This window comes from Lissotriton vulgaris, chromosome 6 (genome assembly GCF_964263255.1).
Source record: "Lissotriton vulgaris chromosome 6, aLisVul1.2, whole genome shotgun sequence".
NCBI classification, from domain to species: domain Eukaryota; kingdom Metazoa; phylum Chordata; class Amphibia; order Caudata; family Salamandridae; genus Lissotriton; species Lissotriton vulgaris.
Genome location: NC_141694.1, coordinates 1,731,933,799 through 1,731,950,134, shown reverse-complemented (window position 1 = coordinate 1,731,950,134; position 16,336 = coordinate 1,731,933,799). Strand labels below are relative to the sequence as shown.

General features: G+C 46.3%; 1 protein-coding gene across 1 annotated transcript in view; it reads left to right on the top strand.

Annotated features, from left to right (window-relative positions):
- The window catches only part of NVL (nuclear VCP like), a 459,565-nt gene that overhangs the window by 263,292 nt on the left and 179,937 nt on the right, over nt 1-16,336 (top strand). Inside the window, exon 18 of the mRNA XM_086927967.1 lies at nt 5,717-5,816. Coding sequence (XP_086784093.1) covers nt 5,717-5,816 — 100 coding nt within the window. The remainder of the gene's footprint in view (nt 1-5,716; nt 5,817-16,336) is intronic.

Sequence of the window (16,336 nt, the reverse complement as noted above, 5' to 3'; positions counted from 1 at the left end):
CAGGCGCTCCCCCGCTCAAATGGAAAAAAATATCTTTTTTTTTTTTCTGCTCCGCGGGGCCCTTTTATTGCCCCCACAACAAACCTAGGGGGTCGGGGGGGGGAGGTCTACCCTGCCCCCTCTTGGTCATTTCCCCTCTTTGTTTTTGCCGCCTCTTGTGTCTCGATCCTATCGAGACAAAAGATGGCAGCCGCACCGGACTGTTTGGAATGTTTACAGACACCCGAGAGCCAATCAGCTTTCCACGCGCGAACTCGCGTAGCGCGCTGGTTCGCGCCCCGGTGCGCATACCGGGGCGCGCTTACAGATATATATATTTCTTTTGAACCTAAATTACTCAAAATCCACTGGAGCACATATCTTGAGACATAGCAAAGGCACATCGGGCTACCAGTCCCTACAATTTTGCCAGGTTTGGTGGAAATCCATTCAGCCGTTCGGGCTAAAAGTGAGGTCGACCGCCCTATGGAAATTAACATGGGGAAAACACGTTTTGGGACCCCCCTTTTATCTCGCCCCCGCTTGACGAATCCCCCCCCAAACTTTCAGGGAAGGACCGGAGCGCCGCGTGGCAAATTTGAGGACATTTTCAGGCAGATTCCTCAACCGGCGCCAAAGTTATTCCCAATAGAATGTTGCGATTTTCCTATTGAAAATAATTCTAACTATAACTACCTACTGGCGACCGCCAGTAGGTAATATATATATATTTTTTTTTTACCCCACTGGGTAGGCTCTTTGCCTACCATGAATTACCTCACCATTACTCAATAACTTGCTTTAATCTTCCTTAAAGTTTGATTTAAAAAATTTTTTTTATCCAAGGCCAAATGTTGATGAGATGGTCTTGGTGAGGAAGGAGCACAAACTCCGGCTTAGTTGGTCAGAATACCCGCCTGGCCTACTCTGCCGCATGCAGTACTTTAAGTTTTAAGGCTTAATTTTGATCATTTTAAATCGTAGTTATGTTGCCATAGTCAGCAATATGTTAAATTTTAAGGTGGTTTCTTGGTATGTGTTTTTTAAGGACCCTGGCACGTTGTTTGTTTATATATTTGCTTTAACTTTGAAGCATCACTCAGCACCACCTCAGCATCACTCAGCACCACCTCAGTATCATTCATACTACCTGAGCACCACCTATGGACAAGCACCTCATTACTTCAGGATCACTCAGCATCACCTTAGCACCAGTGCAACAACGCCTCAGCATCAGTGCAGCACATCCTCAGTATCAGCACATCACCTTCTCAGTATCAGCACCGCACCTTCTCAGGACCACCGCAGCACTACCTCTGCATCAGCACAGCTCCATCTGAGCCTCAGCACAGCTCCATCTGAGCCTCAGCACAGCTCCATCTGAGCCTCAGCACAGCTCTATCTGAGCCTCAGCACAGCACTACCTCCTCATCAGTGCAGCACTTCAGCATCAGCGCAGCATCAGCACAGCATCACTCCGCACCGCCTCAGCACAAACGCAGCATCCTTCAACCCCACCACAGCACCACCTCAGCACAACACTATCTCAGCATCAGCACAGCACTACCTCTGCATCGGTGCACACCACCAGGACAACCCCACCATAACATCAGCCCAGCTCCACCTTACTACCAGCGCAGCACCACGTCTGCACCAGCGCAGCCCCATCTCAGGAGCAACTCCGCACTACCGCAACACCACTTCAGTATTAGTGCAGCACCACCTCTACACCAGTGCAGCATTTCTCAGCACTACCTAATCACCACCTCAACACCATCTCCACACAAGCACACCACCACCTCAGTATCACTTAGCACCAGTGCAGCACCTACTCAGTATCAGCACAACACCACCTGTGCACCACCTCAGTACCATCTTAGTCCTTGTGCTGAAAAAGGACAGAGTCATCTGCCCTATCCTGAATTCCCCTTCCTCCCCAACCCAACACCCGCCTTTGCAAAAAAAAAAAAGAAAATCAAGATGCGCACCCTGGCCCAACTGCTATCTGCCCTGGATCCGGGAGACTGGATAGCGCCTTGGACCTGCAGTCTGCTTATTTTCCCATTTCCATCCTGTAGCCCTACAGGCATTATTTGCTGTTCGAGGTGGGCCACAAACACTTTCAGTTGCTGTGATCTTTTCGGCCTCACCATGTTCCCTCTAGTGTTCACCAGTGTGATGGCGGTATTCGCTGTTTGCTGAGGTCGGGGATTCCAATATTAACTTTATGTTGATGACGAACTGTTGAAGTTGGTATGGCCACAGTCAGTCACGGACCTCCTCCGGGTTCTCAATAAATGTGTTGAAGTCACTCCTTACTCCTTCGCAGAGGGTCCCCTTCATCTGAGCCATCCTGGATAAGGTCCACTTTTGAGTCTAGCGTCCAGCCTAATGAATCTGGAACATGTTGACTATGATCCTGATGTTCCAGCTCTTGTCCTGGGTCTTAGTAAGGATGGCTCTGAGGATTCTTGGCCTGCTAGCCTCCTGCTTCCTGTTCGCCGACCATGCCAGATGCAAGCTATGCAATAGGGCCTGAAGTCTCAGTGGCCCCAGGCCTGAACTGGTATACTTACACAGGAGCAGAATGGTATCTTTTGCTTCCCTACCCTTGGTGCGATAAACATGACAGATGCTGTAGCAAACCTCAACAAGATAAAGGGGAATGGGATAATGATGGGGACAACAGGAATTTGAACCTGCAAGTGTAGAAAGATGGTTAGTATTGGGAAATGGAATAAACAACTCCTATTATAAACTTTAGTGATAGACATAACCTTTAGTTATAATCCAATTCCTTCCTACCTGTCTGCAGGAGGTTCTCAGGCCTACCAAAATTGTTAGAGGTGAAATTTTCCCTGGGAAGGTCGAATGGGTGGAGAGGGAAGAATGAAGTTTAGAGACTGAGCTGAGACCCTTCTTCTCGCAAGTACTATTTACACAGGTGGGTTCTTGAATCCAATGGTTCTGCTTTAATGGCTCACCAGTTGAGTCACTGAAGAGCCTGATTACGAATCTCTTTCAAAAACCTGAGTTTTTACAGGCTCTCTCTCCCCCTAGGTGAAGAGAAATGTTTTGAGTTAACTATTAGTGCACAAATTCAAAGATTAGTTCCTAAGTTTTAAAATTAGTCTCTACGTGTCTTGTAAGTGCTGGGCCTGTCCACTTGGCCCATATCCTGAAGACAGCTGTGTGCAATACTCACCGTTGAGGGTGCACCTCCTGAAGGACTTTATCCTGAAGTCACCTGGCTGGACTCTTTAATAACTGGCAGTTGGAATCAGGTGTGGCTCCTTTTTATAGAGGAGCCCCACCCAAGATGGCTGGATACCTCCTGAAATCCTGCGTGTTCTCACAAGAGTTTAACTGTGCTTTTGAGCAGGCAACTGAGGGCGGACGGAATGCTTGGCTAGAATTACGCCAGAATGCAAAGGAGGCTGCAAGGGTCAAAGAAATGTTTAAATCCAAGTCCACAGTATCTACAGAGACTCAAGGTGTACGGCCCTCCTCCATTTGTGGGTTAACGGTCTTCTCCATTGCTGCCTTTAGGTGTCTGGTGTAGTTGACTTTGAGGTAGTGACAGTCCAGCCCTAGGGTTGCCTGTCTGGTACCATCCAGGTGTCAGAGTAGACTGCAAAAGATTTACAGTGGCGGATGCTTGACCTCAAATAGACCAGCGTCGGACCCCTCCCTCTACCTGAGACAGAGTTGACGGTGGCGAGGCACATGTTACTACTGGGTAGAAGAGTTCATCTTGGAGAGGCAGAGACCAGCCTTCACTTCAATTTGCAGGACTTTCTGTCATTCGTTTGCCTTCATGCCAGCCATCAACAGGAGGCTGGTGCAGGTTCTCACAGACCATACCACTGCCATGCGGCACTGTAACAAGCGGGGCATGGTGGGGCCCAAGCCCCTTTCAAGGAAGCATACATCTGTGGAGCTGACTGGATCAACAGGGGATTTCCCTGGTTGTGCACTACATGACTGGACCTTCAAACACCAGATTGGATAAACTCAATTATCAGATGACGAATGGCAATTGCATCTGGAGATGACACAGGGAATATTCCAACAGTGGAGAGAACCGTGGCTAGATCTGCTTGCCACCACCAGGAATGTGCACTGTCAGCACTTTTGCAAGCTGGAGTTTCCAAGAAAGCTCTTTTTTATAGGAGGCACAGTCTGAATAGAGTAGAGCATGGAACTTCTGTTTGCTTTCTGCCAATCCCACTCCTGACCTGAGTTCAGAAGAAGGTCAGAAGTGACCAGGCCCAAGACATTCTAGTGACATCGGATTGGTGCAGGAGAGTGTGTACCTGGAACGTCTAGGCCTGAGTATCTGCCCTCGAATTAGGCTTCTACTGCTGGTGGGTCCCCTGTTGCAGCAGCAATGCAGGATCTTGCATCTGAGCCTGTGTAGTCTGCACCTCCATGCATGTATTGAGTGGCTGCAGTTGAGTTCCTTTTATCTCCCTCCTGAGGTAATTACTGTAATTCAGGCACCCTGGCGTCCTTCCATGAAACCTGTATATGCAGGGCTAGAACAATTGTGTAGTGTGGTGTGGTACCTGGCCGTTAGACTTATTGCAGGAAAAACTGTCAGATGGGTTGTTGTTTACTTTGTTTTTGATCCCGCAATGCATTGCTCTGGGCACAATTAAAGGTTATCTATTGGCTCTTTGAGCCTTTTATGTTTGGCGGACCAGCTGTCCTGGTTCAAATCACTAATTGTAATACTTTTTCTGAAAGGTTTGCAACATATGTTTCCCCCAACACCATTTCTAATGGTGCAGTTGTTTCTCACCTTTCTGATGTGTGTACCCTTTTAAGACCAAAGCAGTTGCACAGTGTGCATACTCACCTTAAAAACTGTCTTCCTTCAGGTGACAACATCTGCATGCTAGGTGAGCGAACTTTAGGCCCTTTTGGTCGAACCTCTTTATTCCACCTTTTTCCTAGACAAACTGGTGCTACGGACTAAAGCTGTGCTCCTACCGAAGATGGTGATGCCTCTTCATGTCAGACAAAGCAACACTTTACTGACCTTCTTTGCTCCACATCATCCCTCAAAATAATAGGAAATTCTCCCATCTCCTGGGTCAGAACTCCGCTTTCTCGTTGATCATATCAAAGAACAACGAGTGAATGATTAGCTCTTTGTGGGATTCTCTGGGGCACAGAATTGCAAGGTGGTGCAGAAACAGACTATCGATGGATATTCCTGTGCATTAATATCTGCAATGCAATGGCTAAAAAAACAGCTTCCAAAAGGCATACAGTCTCATGCCATCAGAGACAAAGTTGCTACCACTTTGTTGGCACACAAAGTGCCTGGTTTGGATATTTGTCAGGCAGTTACATGGCCTTACCTTGACAAGCCACTACTGCCTGAACAACAAGGTCTGTAAAGAAGTGCATTTTGCCTGCCCGTCCTGTGGTACTTTTTTAGTTTGAACCATTCCACAGACCCACCACTTTGGGAGGTACTGTTTTAGTACCTATTCACAAGGTGAAGGACCCGTGGTTAGAAGCATCCATCAAAAGAACAATTTACTTACCTTCAATAATGACCTGCTGTTAGAGTAGATACTCGAACTGCAGATTGGTCACCGCCTTCCTACCTCCCCATTCTATGATATGGCCTCTTCACTACAAAGAAAAAGTAAATGTTTAATAAACAGATTTAAACAAAAATGGTGATGAAGATAAATTGATGCACCTCTTCTTTCTCACACAGGCTGGGGCAAGCGTCCGTGTGGTAAACCAGTTGTTAACAGAGATGGATGGGCTCGAGAGGCGTCGGCAGGTTTTCATAATGGCTGCCACTAACCGTCCAGGTAAGTATTTTACACCTACTTTTGGAATTTTGGAGGGAAATAATTTATTGGAACAAAATCCCAATTTTTATTCCAGGTTAGATTATTTTTAAATGGGTAAAGCTATGTTTTAATTTTAAAACATGGTGAGAGATGGGAAGACACACTGGGTAAAATGGATATGAGGAAACACTGACAAAGGCATGTATCATCATACAGGATGGTGAGGAAACAGCCAAGTATGTGCTATAGACTGGTCTGGGCACGGCCGACTTCCTCTGCAACATCATTGGCACCAGTGTCATGCTCAGAAAGCACACCTCAATGCAATTAACAGGGGTTTCTGGAGATATGCAGGCATTACTAACGGGCATGCCCTTTGATAGCTCAAGGAGGTTTGGAGAAAAAGATGGTTCGCCATTAGAACAATGTAAGGACAATGACACAGCAGTACTTTCTTTGGGGCTATTGAAAGCAGAATAAATAAATTCTTCACCAGTACAGAAAATTCAGTGGCTGTTTAAGAGGGCTAGATTACAACCCTCCCAATCGATACTACAACACCTAACCCAGTATTTTTGGGCAGCTGCCGTGGCACCAGTAGACACCTTTTGAATTAGCAACGGTCATAGTCCTCAGATTCTTTCTCCCCTACCACTTTAGTTTGCCCTCCCAGTTACATGCCTGGTCAGTAGGAGGCAGAATATGGCATCTCTTCTCCTGCTAGAGATCCATCATTTCAGACAGGTAGTTTTTGCAGATTATTCAAAGGAGCTATGCTAGGCTCATTCTTTCCTTCACACTCCTACAGCACTGGAGCTACTCTCGGAGGAGCCATCCACAGTCCTGAAGCCGGAAGCCAGTCTTCTGTTGCCCAAGGGTGCCATCAAGAATGTACCATACTTGGCAGTGGGAAAGGATGCTATTCATATTGCTTTCTTGTTTCAAAGGCCTATTTTGGACTTCTGCCATTGTCTCAGATCATGCGGGGCACGGGACTGCATCCTTGGACTTGCAGGAGGCGTATTTCTATATACTCCTCATGCTTCCCACAGGCATTAACTATGGTTCAAGATAGACCGATGACAAGTGGGCACAGCCGTGACCCACAGAACAAAAGACAGAACAACGAACACAGAATTGGCCAAAAGGCAAGCCAAAATGGGTCTGTACACTTGTACTCAGTATAGACACACAAATTAATCATTTAACACCGTTGCACAATGTGTTATAGCTTGAGTCTGGTGCATAGGGTGTTTGGGTGTCGACGACGTTTCGATGCCAACATTAAATATAGGGCATCATCTTCAGGACAAACAAATAATGCATTGCTGTCTTGATAATAATGTATCACACCTTTTTTTACAATTCTACAATTCTAAGGTGGCAGAGAATCAACGGTTCACTATAGGCGCGAGGGCGCTCAGCATCTGGACTTTGGGGGTTGCCGGCACCAGCAGGATCAATTCTGTTTGCTTAATGGCAGAAAGTCCTGTTGGGTGCTGTGTGCCAGCTGTAGGAAAATGCACGATCGCATTACTTCAGTGAGTGTGGGCAGTATCGCTGCATCTGCTTCAGGACTTTCTGCCATTAAGCAAACAGAATTGATCCTGCTGGTGCCGGCAACCCCCAAAGTCCAGATGCTGAGCGCCCTCGCGCCTATAGTGAACCGTTGATTCTCTGCCACCTTAGAATTGTAAAAAAAGGTGTGATACATTGTTATCAAGACAGCAATGCATTATTTGTTTGTCCTGAAGATGATGCCCTATATTTAATGTTGGCATCGAAACGTCGTCGACACCCAAACACCCTATGCACCAGACTCAAGCTATAACACATTGTGCAACGGTGTTAAATGATTAATTTGTGTCTGTCTATACTGAGTACAAGTGTACACACCCATTTTGGCTTGCCTTTTGGCCAATTCTGTGTTCGTTGTTCTGTCTTGTGTTCTGTGGGTCACGGCTGTGCCCACTTGTCATCTGAATGTTTTATTTGATACTACTTTTGAAAAATATTATGAAAATAAATTCTTGTCCGGCTGGACAAAAGACATGCATTCTATTCTAGTGTATGGTTATCTATCGCACTGTATTCTCCCTGAATAGGGACCACTGTTCTCTATAACATGAAATTGCCCAAGGTCCCTGTCTAAATTTCCCTTGGGTTCCCTTGTTCTGTATAATAGTACAAGATAGACCAGAAGCACTTTTATTTATTGTGCTCCCCTTTTGCCTTACCTCCACTCCTCGGGTGTTCAAAAAAGTGATGACAGAGATTGCTCCCAAATCATCTGATGTCAAGAGCACTTGTATTGCCATGTTTCGATGACTGGCTTCTAAAGGCAGGCTTGTCTTACTCAGTCACAGACCACCTGCAGATGACAACCTAACTCCTGACTTTGTTGGGTTTTACCATCAACAATCCAAAGTCCCACCTAAATCTCACGCAGAGAATTCTATTCAGGTGTATGACGTTACAACGCATGCTTTTACCCCGCATGCTGTTGCAACACAATTTTTTACCCCGACTTGCTGTCGGGAGTACGCTGGAGTTTGGAATAGTATAATTTACTATTCCAACTTCAGTATGTGCAACAGTGGGTAGGTGATGGAGTTAAATCCAACACCTTATACCCCCTCCAGCTAGCCATTTTCATTGTAATGGCCTGCAGGGTAAAAGCATGTGTTGTAATGCAAGCGTTGTAACAGTTGTTTCCCATTCTATTCATCAGGGCAATTCTGGACACAGTGTCGTTCAAGGCCTTTCCTTCGCCTCATTGAGTCTGGGACATTCCGGATATGATCCTGATGTTTTGAGATTAGCCCTGGAGTTCAGTGAAAACGGCTCTGTTCCTTCTTGGTCTCTTGGCCTTGTGTGTTCTCCTCATTCCGAACTCCAGGAGGCACGTGCAGGCCCTGCAGTGGACCCTCACATTCCAGTGGACCCAACATTGAGGTTGCCTCTCCGACTCTAGTTAGATCTTAAAGGAGCTGGTGTAGGATTTTTACTGGTGGCTGGCAGATACCAACCTGACCTGTGGCAGGCCACTCCCTTCCCCGCACAAACATCATGGGGATGACAAACACATCACTGCTGGGTTTGGGGGGAGGGCATCTGGGTGAGGTAGAGATAAAACACTTCTGGTCTCCACTGGAATGCTGGCCCATATCATTCTTTTGGAGCTTCGTGCATTAGTAGGGGCTGGTGCAGGTTCATATGAACAACAGTACCACTAGGTGATAACTTTAACAAGCAGGGCACAGTAAGGTCACTGATCCTGTGCCAGGAAGGAGCTATGCCTCTGAAGGTGGCTCAACCAGAAGAACATCTTTCTGCTTGCCAAACACCTAGTAAGGTCCCTGAATGCTAGACCGCATCAGGCAGACGACTAGTGTTGCCTTTCTGAGGTGACAACCCAATAATTCCTTGCAAGCTTAGAGCCACCAAGGGGATTATTATTTAAATGAATGCTTCAAATTTTTTTAGTCTTATAGTAACTGTACATGAATGGTGTAACCACACATTGACATGGGGCAAGCATTCCTGAATTTAGCACCAGAAAACAACTTACTTTGTCAAAAAGTTAATTCTCAAGAAGATGTTTGTCTTAATAATTACTTCAGAAGATTGAACAAAGATTACATTGAGCAGAATTTTCAATTTTACAAATTAAACAACATGGAGTGTATATTCTAACATACAGCAAAAACATATCTCTTGTAAGAAAGATATTCAGAATTATTCAACAAGAAAAGAAATAAAAGTGATGATTCCACTCCTGCGGAAAACAAGTTAATTTTGGTCACTCACCCAATTCGTAGTATGCATGATTGTTGATGCAAAGACACTTGTTTGTAAAGTAGCAAGTAGCTAAGTCACATTGACATTCCAGTCTCTCATTAAATCAATAAACGACCATCTTCAGGACCGAAATGCTTAGATATTAATGAACCCATTATATTAAAGATAGTCTGCAGCAATAACATGACGACCGGCAATGCCTGCTAGAAAAGAGTAGCCTGCCAGCAAAGTGATAACTTAATTGGTCGAAAGTAATTACGTATTTTCACTGATGGATTAAATCCCAAAAAGGCTTCCATGGTATTTAGCTCCAGAAGCTGAATGCTTTTGCCCTTGGTGTCTCCTTTCCTCTGAGGTGGAGCAGGGTATCTTTGATAAATAACATAAGCCCAGGCTAGATCAATTTGCCAATGTTAGGATCACACAGTGTCATCAGTTCTCCAAGGTTCTCATTGGGAAATGCATTAAGGCTGGAATGATGCAGTCCAGAATGCTTTTCTACTGATACTTCTCCTGCCTCAGGTTCTAATGAAGATCAATATAGACTTGGTCCAAGTCGTTCTCATCACACCAGACTGGGCCAGAAGAGTGTGGTAGCCATTCTTTGTCCTCCGATCAGGCTTCCACTTCAGAAAGCCCTTAGTAGCAGAGTAGGGTGTCTTCATCCAAGTCTCCACATCCACCACCTCTATGTGTGGAGATTGAGCTGCAACAACTAAATGCTCTTGATTTTCTGACCTTAGTGGTTAAAGTAGTCCTTGGTACAGGACACCCTTCCATGAAATCTGTCTACACTGAGCACTGGAATAAATGTATCATTTGGATTTGTCCAGAAACACTGACCTTTTGCAAGCCAAACATTTTGATGTTCTATGGTTTGTTCTTTCGTTATCCAAGTAAGGCCTTGCAGTGAGCACAGTGAAGTCTTAATTATCTGCCCTTTTGGCCTTCTGTGTTTACCTGACCAACCGTCTTTGTATAGCAAATTATTTACCTTCGGTAATACCTTTTCTTGTTGATGTTTTATCTGTCTGCAGATACCTCACTAGTCCTCACCCATTCCCCCCGAACCCACAGCCCACTTACCCTATTCTATGGATTGGCCTGTTCAGCATCTAAAAAGGTGCCAAATTGGGAATCAGCACACTGTTTCAGCCAATTTGTTCTACACCCCACATCTGAGTGCGTGGAATGAGACTGACACAAGAAACTGACATTGTGCATTGGTGCATTATTGCCACAAGTCTGATTTGACTTCTGTGGAATGACCTGGAATGCCATTTTCCCTAGAAGCAATTGCCACATTTAGTAGAACTGCCCTCCTTTTGTAGAATCCTAGTTACATGCTGTTATAATCCAGAATATTTCTTTGGTCATCCAAGTACTTATTCTTCATCCCTCTTTGTATTGTCGGAAAGAATGCTAAAACGATTGTCTGAAGCCTTGCTAAGTTATTTAAGAGTTCACCCTAAGCTGTATCTGGCACCTTATTTGTCTGGTCAAACCTGTTAAGGGTTCCAGGCTGTACATATTAACGAGGTCTCCAATTTAATCTTTGCAGGAGCACCCTGGTTGAACCTAGTCACGAGGCCCCTAGGTCGAACCTAATAAGGAGGTATCTGGTAAATCTATTCTTGAGATCCCTTGTCAAGCCTAATCAGAAAGCTCCTGGAAAAACTATTCAGAAAGACACTGGTCAAACCAATTCAGTGAGTCCCAAATCTTGATGGAGAGGAGGTGTATGGTCCCTTAGAGGACCCTGGTGATAACTGGTATGCAGAGCTGGGAGATGCCAGTGTTCTGAATGCCTCCCCACACACAGGCATGGTTTCATCTCCAGGCCAGGGTTTGGAGGAAGGACAGCCTTTGCCACTGTGATACGCAGGGAGATGGAGGTCCTCGATCTCCAGCGGTCAGTCGCCGAGGTCAAGACTAACTTTTTATCTGAGGCGCTTCAACCTGGGGTGGGCTCATCTAAACACATGCTCCTCTCATATAAAGCCCTCACCAACTTGCTCCTAGGTGCCTGGGCGAAACCCTGCACAGAGGCATCTCTGCACTGAATGATTTCCCAGCACCACCGTCCTGCCTATGGGGACCCAGCCTTCCTTTCCCAGCACCCCTTCTTTTCCCAGCATCCCTTCCTTGAGAACTTGGTAGTGCAGGCTTCAGCAGTAAAAGTCAACCCAAGAGTGTTCCCGACCACGCCCCTGGATAGGGAATCGAAGAGGGTAGACACCTTTGAGAAGCACATTTATTTTTCTGTCAGCCTTGTCCTGCAGTTGGTGAATACCTCATGCCTCTTGGACTGCTATTACCATTCATTGTGGGATTCGGTTGTGCAGCTGCATCTCATTCTGCCCAAGGAATTCTCCTCAATCACGCTCTGGTGGATGGCAGGGATGCAGCAAAGTTCTCCATCTGGTGTAGACTTGACACCATGGATTCTACAGTAGCACTACATTGTCACACCTGTTCACAGTCCACTGGATTCTCGAGGGATGTCCAGTCTTCATTGATCGACACGCCCTTCGATAGCTCTCGCCTCTTTGGTGACCAGGCTGATGCAGCACTCGAGCGATTTTACAAGAGCAGGGTCACGGCCAGATCCGTTGGCCTTTCCCTATCGACCCGTCCGCAGCAGCAGTCCTTTCACCGCGGACGTAGGAGGGATATTTTTGGCCACCTGAAATACCAGCCATGCCCGGTCCATCAGCCTATATAAATGTTGATGAATGTCGCACACTTTCTACAGGTTACTCAAGATTTTTGCGATATGTGTGCTGCTCTGTATTAATGCCTGCCAAGCATTGTTGATAAACTATGAATAAAGGCCTAACACCGCATTGGCTGCTAGGACTACAGTGCGCACTACTGGATGTGAATTATACACATTCAAAAAAACTTCTCCAATTGATCAGCTGTGTATTTAATACATTTTCAAATGTTAAACACAAAAGAAGAATTCAATATTCATTACATCACTTCATATTAAACATGCAATATACATTTCTGTTCGTGTTTCTTGAACAACCACCCAATGCATTTCGGGACATTCTTGTCCCTTCGTCAGGGGTTCCAGTTGTAAACTAAAAAGACAAGGAAACAGTATATAACTGATGCCAAAACCCATATTTGCAACAAAACAACAATATTACCACATTCTAAAACATGAGGCAGTATGCTATTCACATTTCTTCTTTACACATACAGGACTTAATGATATTCCACAATACCATAAAGAGATGTCTCGATCATGTGATACAAACCTAGAATCACTGTAAATTCTGAGTAACAAATGCATTGTGCACAATCATAGAAAACATAGAATCAATGTAAATTCTGAATAACAAGTGCATTGCGCACAATCATGTAAGCTAAACAAAGAGACTGTTACCAATATCACCAACCTAACAGGATTAAAAAAAATGTGAGAACCTCTGCCTACAAAAAGAGATGTAAGTAGACCAGTCAATAAAGCTCATTATAATGAGCAGGTACCTGCATCAGAAGTAGTGTGTGGCTATTCCCGCTACTTCCTGTTGTGGGAGATGTACGGAGGCCTATGCCCTATACTAGACCTGTCCCCTCTAAATTACTTTCTGAAGAAAGAGAAACATGAAATCCTCACATTGGCTCAAGTCCTTTCTGCCTTGATGCTGGAGACTGGATGGTAGCTCTGAGCCTGCAGAACTTGTATTTCCACCCGTTTTCCTACCAGCCCTTAGGCGTGACCTGCGGTTCATGGTGGGCCACAAGCATTTCCTGTTTGCGGTGTTCCCCTTTGGCCTCACCCGTGCCCCTTGGATTTTCAAGAAAGTGATGGTGGTGGTTGCAGCCCATCTGTGGAGGTTAGGGGTTCCAGTCTTCCCCACCTTGACAACTGGCTATTGAAGGTTGGTTCGCCCCAGGCAGTTGTCTCCTTCTCTCCAGACCATTATGGATCTCCTGCATTTGCTAAGGTTCACTATCTATGTGCTGAAGTCACACCTGACTCAGTTGCCCCCTTTCATTTGAGCCATTTTTAACATAGTGAAGTTCCATGCCTACCCTCTGAAGCGGTGAGTACAGGATATTCTGGCTATAATTCTGATGTTTCAGATTTTATCCTGGATTTCTTTGAGACTGACTCTAAGGCTGCGGGGTCTCATGACCGGCTGCATCCTGCTAGTGAAACATGTCAACTGACATATGCGGGCTCTGCAGTGGTATCTAAAATCCTTTTGAGTTAATCGTCAGGGTAATCCCTCTGACCTGGTCCAGGTATTCGAGGGAATTGCGACAGATCTGCAGGGGTGGCTGGCGGACTCCAATTGGGCCAGTGGCAGACCCCGCACCCACCCATAGACCCAGTGACCTAGGCTGGAGCGACCATCTGGGAGAGGACTACGGTCTCTGGCAAAATCTCACCTCCACATCAGTTTGTTGGAGTTGAGGGAGATTATCTTGGTGTTGAAACCCTTCGTTCTATCCATCAAAGGAAGGCTGGTTCTGGTGTTCACAGACAACACCACCGCAACAAACAAACAGTCGGGTGGGGTCGTGGACTCTGTGCCAGGAGGCTCTGCGCCGCTGAACATAGTTGAAACTTGAGGACATTTTCCTGGACGCACAACACATGGTGGGATCTCTGAACGCCAGGGAGAAAAAAACTCAGCGGTTGCTGCCTTGCAGATCTCAAATGGTGTCTGCACCCAGAGGTGGTGCAAAGTCTCTTCTGCGACTGGGGAAAAACTGGATTAAATCCTGTTGCCACCTCGGAGAATGTGCAGTGTAAGTTCTTCTGCGTGCTGGAGTTTCAAATGCGATTTAGAAAAGGGGGTGGTGATGGACAGAGTATCTGAATTAAACAGAACACTCATACCCAGTCAACAGATCAGGGAAGGAAACAAGCTTCCGGGGACCGGTTTCTGGCATTACAGCCGTCTTCGGCCCGGCTTGCTTGAATTCTGATGGTGCAATGAGCAAGGGACTCACATCTGAGTATACCCTTCCACGCTTATGGTGGACAAAACGATACCCAGTCAACAGATCAGGGCTTGATCCATCGCCGTTTTTTAGCTCACTGCACTATCCCAGCTCAGAACCTGGCTATATGCAAATTAGTCTGTCCCTGGCCCAGTGCATCATGGGAACAGGGCAGACCAAACTACCAAGCCAATTCTTATACTGGGAAGGAAACAGGCTTCTGGGGACCGGTTTCTGGCATTACAGCCGTCTTCGGCCCGGCTTGCTTGAATCCTGATGGTGCAATGAGCAAGGGACTCACATCTGAGTATACCCTTCCATGCTTATGGTGGACAAAACGATTCAGAAAAGGGGATGGTGATGGACAGAGTATCTGAATTAAACAGAACACTCATACCCAGTCAACAGATCAGGGCTTGATCCATCACCGTTTTTTAGCTCACTGCACCATCCCAGCTCAGAACCTGGCTATATGCAAAATAGTCTGTCCCTGGCCCAGTGCATCATGGGAACAGGGCAGACCAAACTACCAAGCCAATTCTTATACTGGGAAGGAAACAAGCTTCCGGGGTCCGGTTTCTGGCATTACAGCCGTCTTCGGCCCGGCTTGCTTGAATCCTGATGGTGCAATGAGCAAGGGATCGGTTGACTGGGTATGAGTGTTCTGCTGAATTCAGATACTCTGTCCATCACCACCCCCTTTTCTGAATCGTTTTGTCCACCATAAGCGTGGAAGGGTATGCTCAGACATGAGTCCCTTGCTCACTGCACCATCAGGATTCAAGCAAGCCGGGCCGAAGACTGCTGTAATGCCAGAAACCGGTCCCCGGAAGCTTGTTTCCTTTCCAGTAAAAGAATTGGCTTGGTAGTTTAGTCTGCCCTGTTCCTATGATGCACTGGGCCAGGGACAGACTAATTTGCATGTAGCCAGGTTCTGAGCTGGGATGGTGCAGTGAGCTAAAAAACGGTGATGGATCAAGCCCTCATCTGGTGACTGGGTATGAGTGTTCTGCTGAATTCAGATACTCTGTCCATCACCACCCCCTTTTCTGAATCGTTTTTTCCACCATAAGCGTGGAAGGGTATGCTCAGACTTGAGTCCCTTGCTCACTGCACCATCAGGATTCAAGCAAGCCGGGCCGAAGACGGCTGTAGTGCCAGAAACCGGTCCCCGGAAGCTTGTTTCCTTTCCAGTAAAAGAATTGGCTTGGTAGTTTGGTCTGCCCTGTTCCCATGATGCTCTGGGCCAGGGACAGACTAATTTGCATGTAGCCAGGTTCTGAGCTGGGATGGTGCAGTGAGCTAAAAAAACTGTGATGGATCAAGCCCTGATCTGTTGACTGGGTATGAGTGTTCTGCTGAATTCAGATACTCTGTCCATCACCACCCCCTTTTCTGAATCGTTTTGTCCACCATAAGCGTGGAAGGGTATGCTCAGACATGAGTCCCTTGCTCACTGCACCATCAGGATTCAAGCAAGCCGGGCCGAAGACTACTGTAATGCCAGAAACCGGTCCCCGGTAGCTTGTTTCCTTCCCAGTGAAAGAATTGGCTTGGTAGTTTAGTCTTCCCTGTTCAAATGATGCACTGGGCCAGGGACAGACTAATTTGCATGTAGCCAGGTTCTGAGCTGGGATGGTGCAGTGAGCTAAAAAACGGTGATGGATCAAGCCCTGATCTGTTGACTGGGTATGAGTGTTCTGCTGAATTCAGATACTCTGTCCATCACCACCCCCTTTTCTGATGGAGTTTCCAAAGCAGCGCTCCCT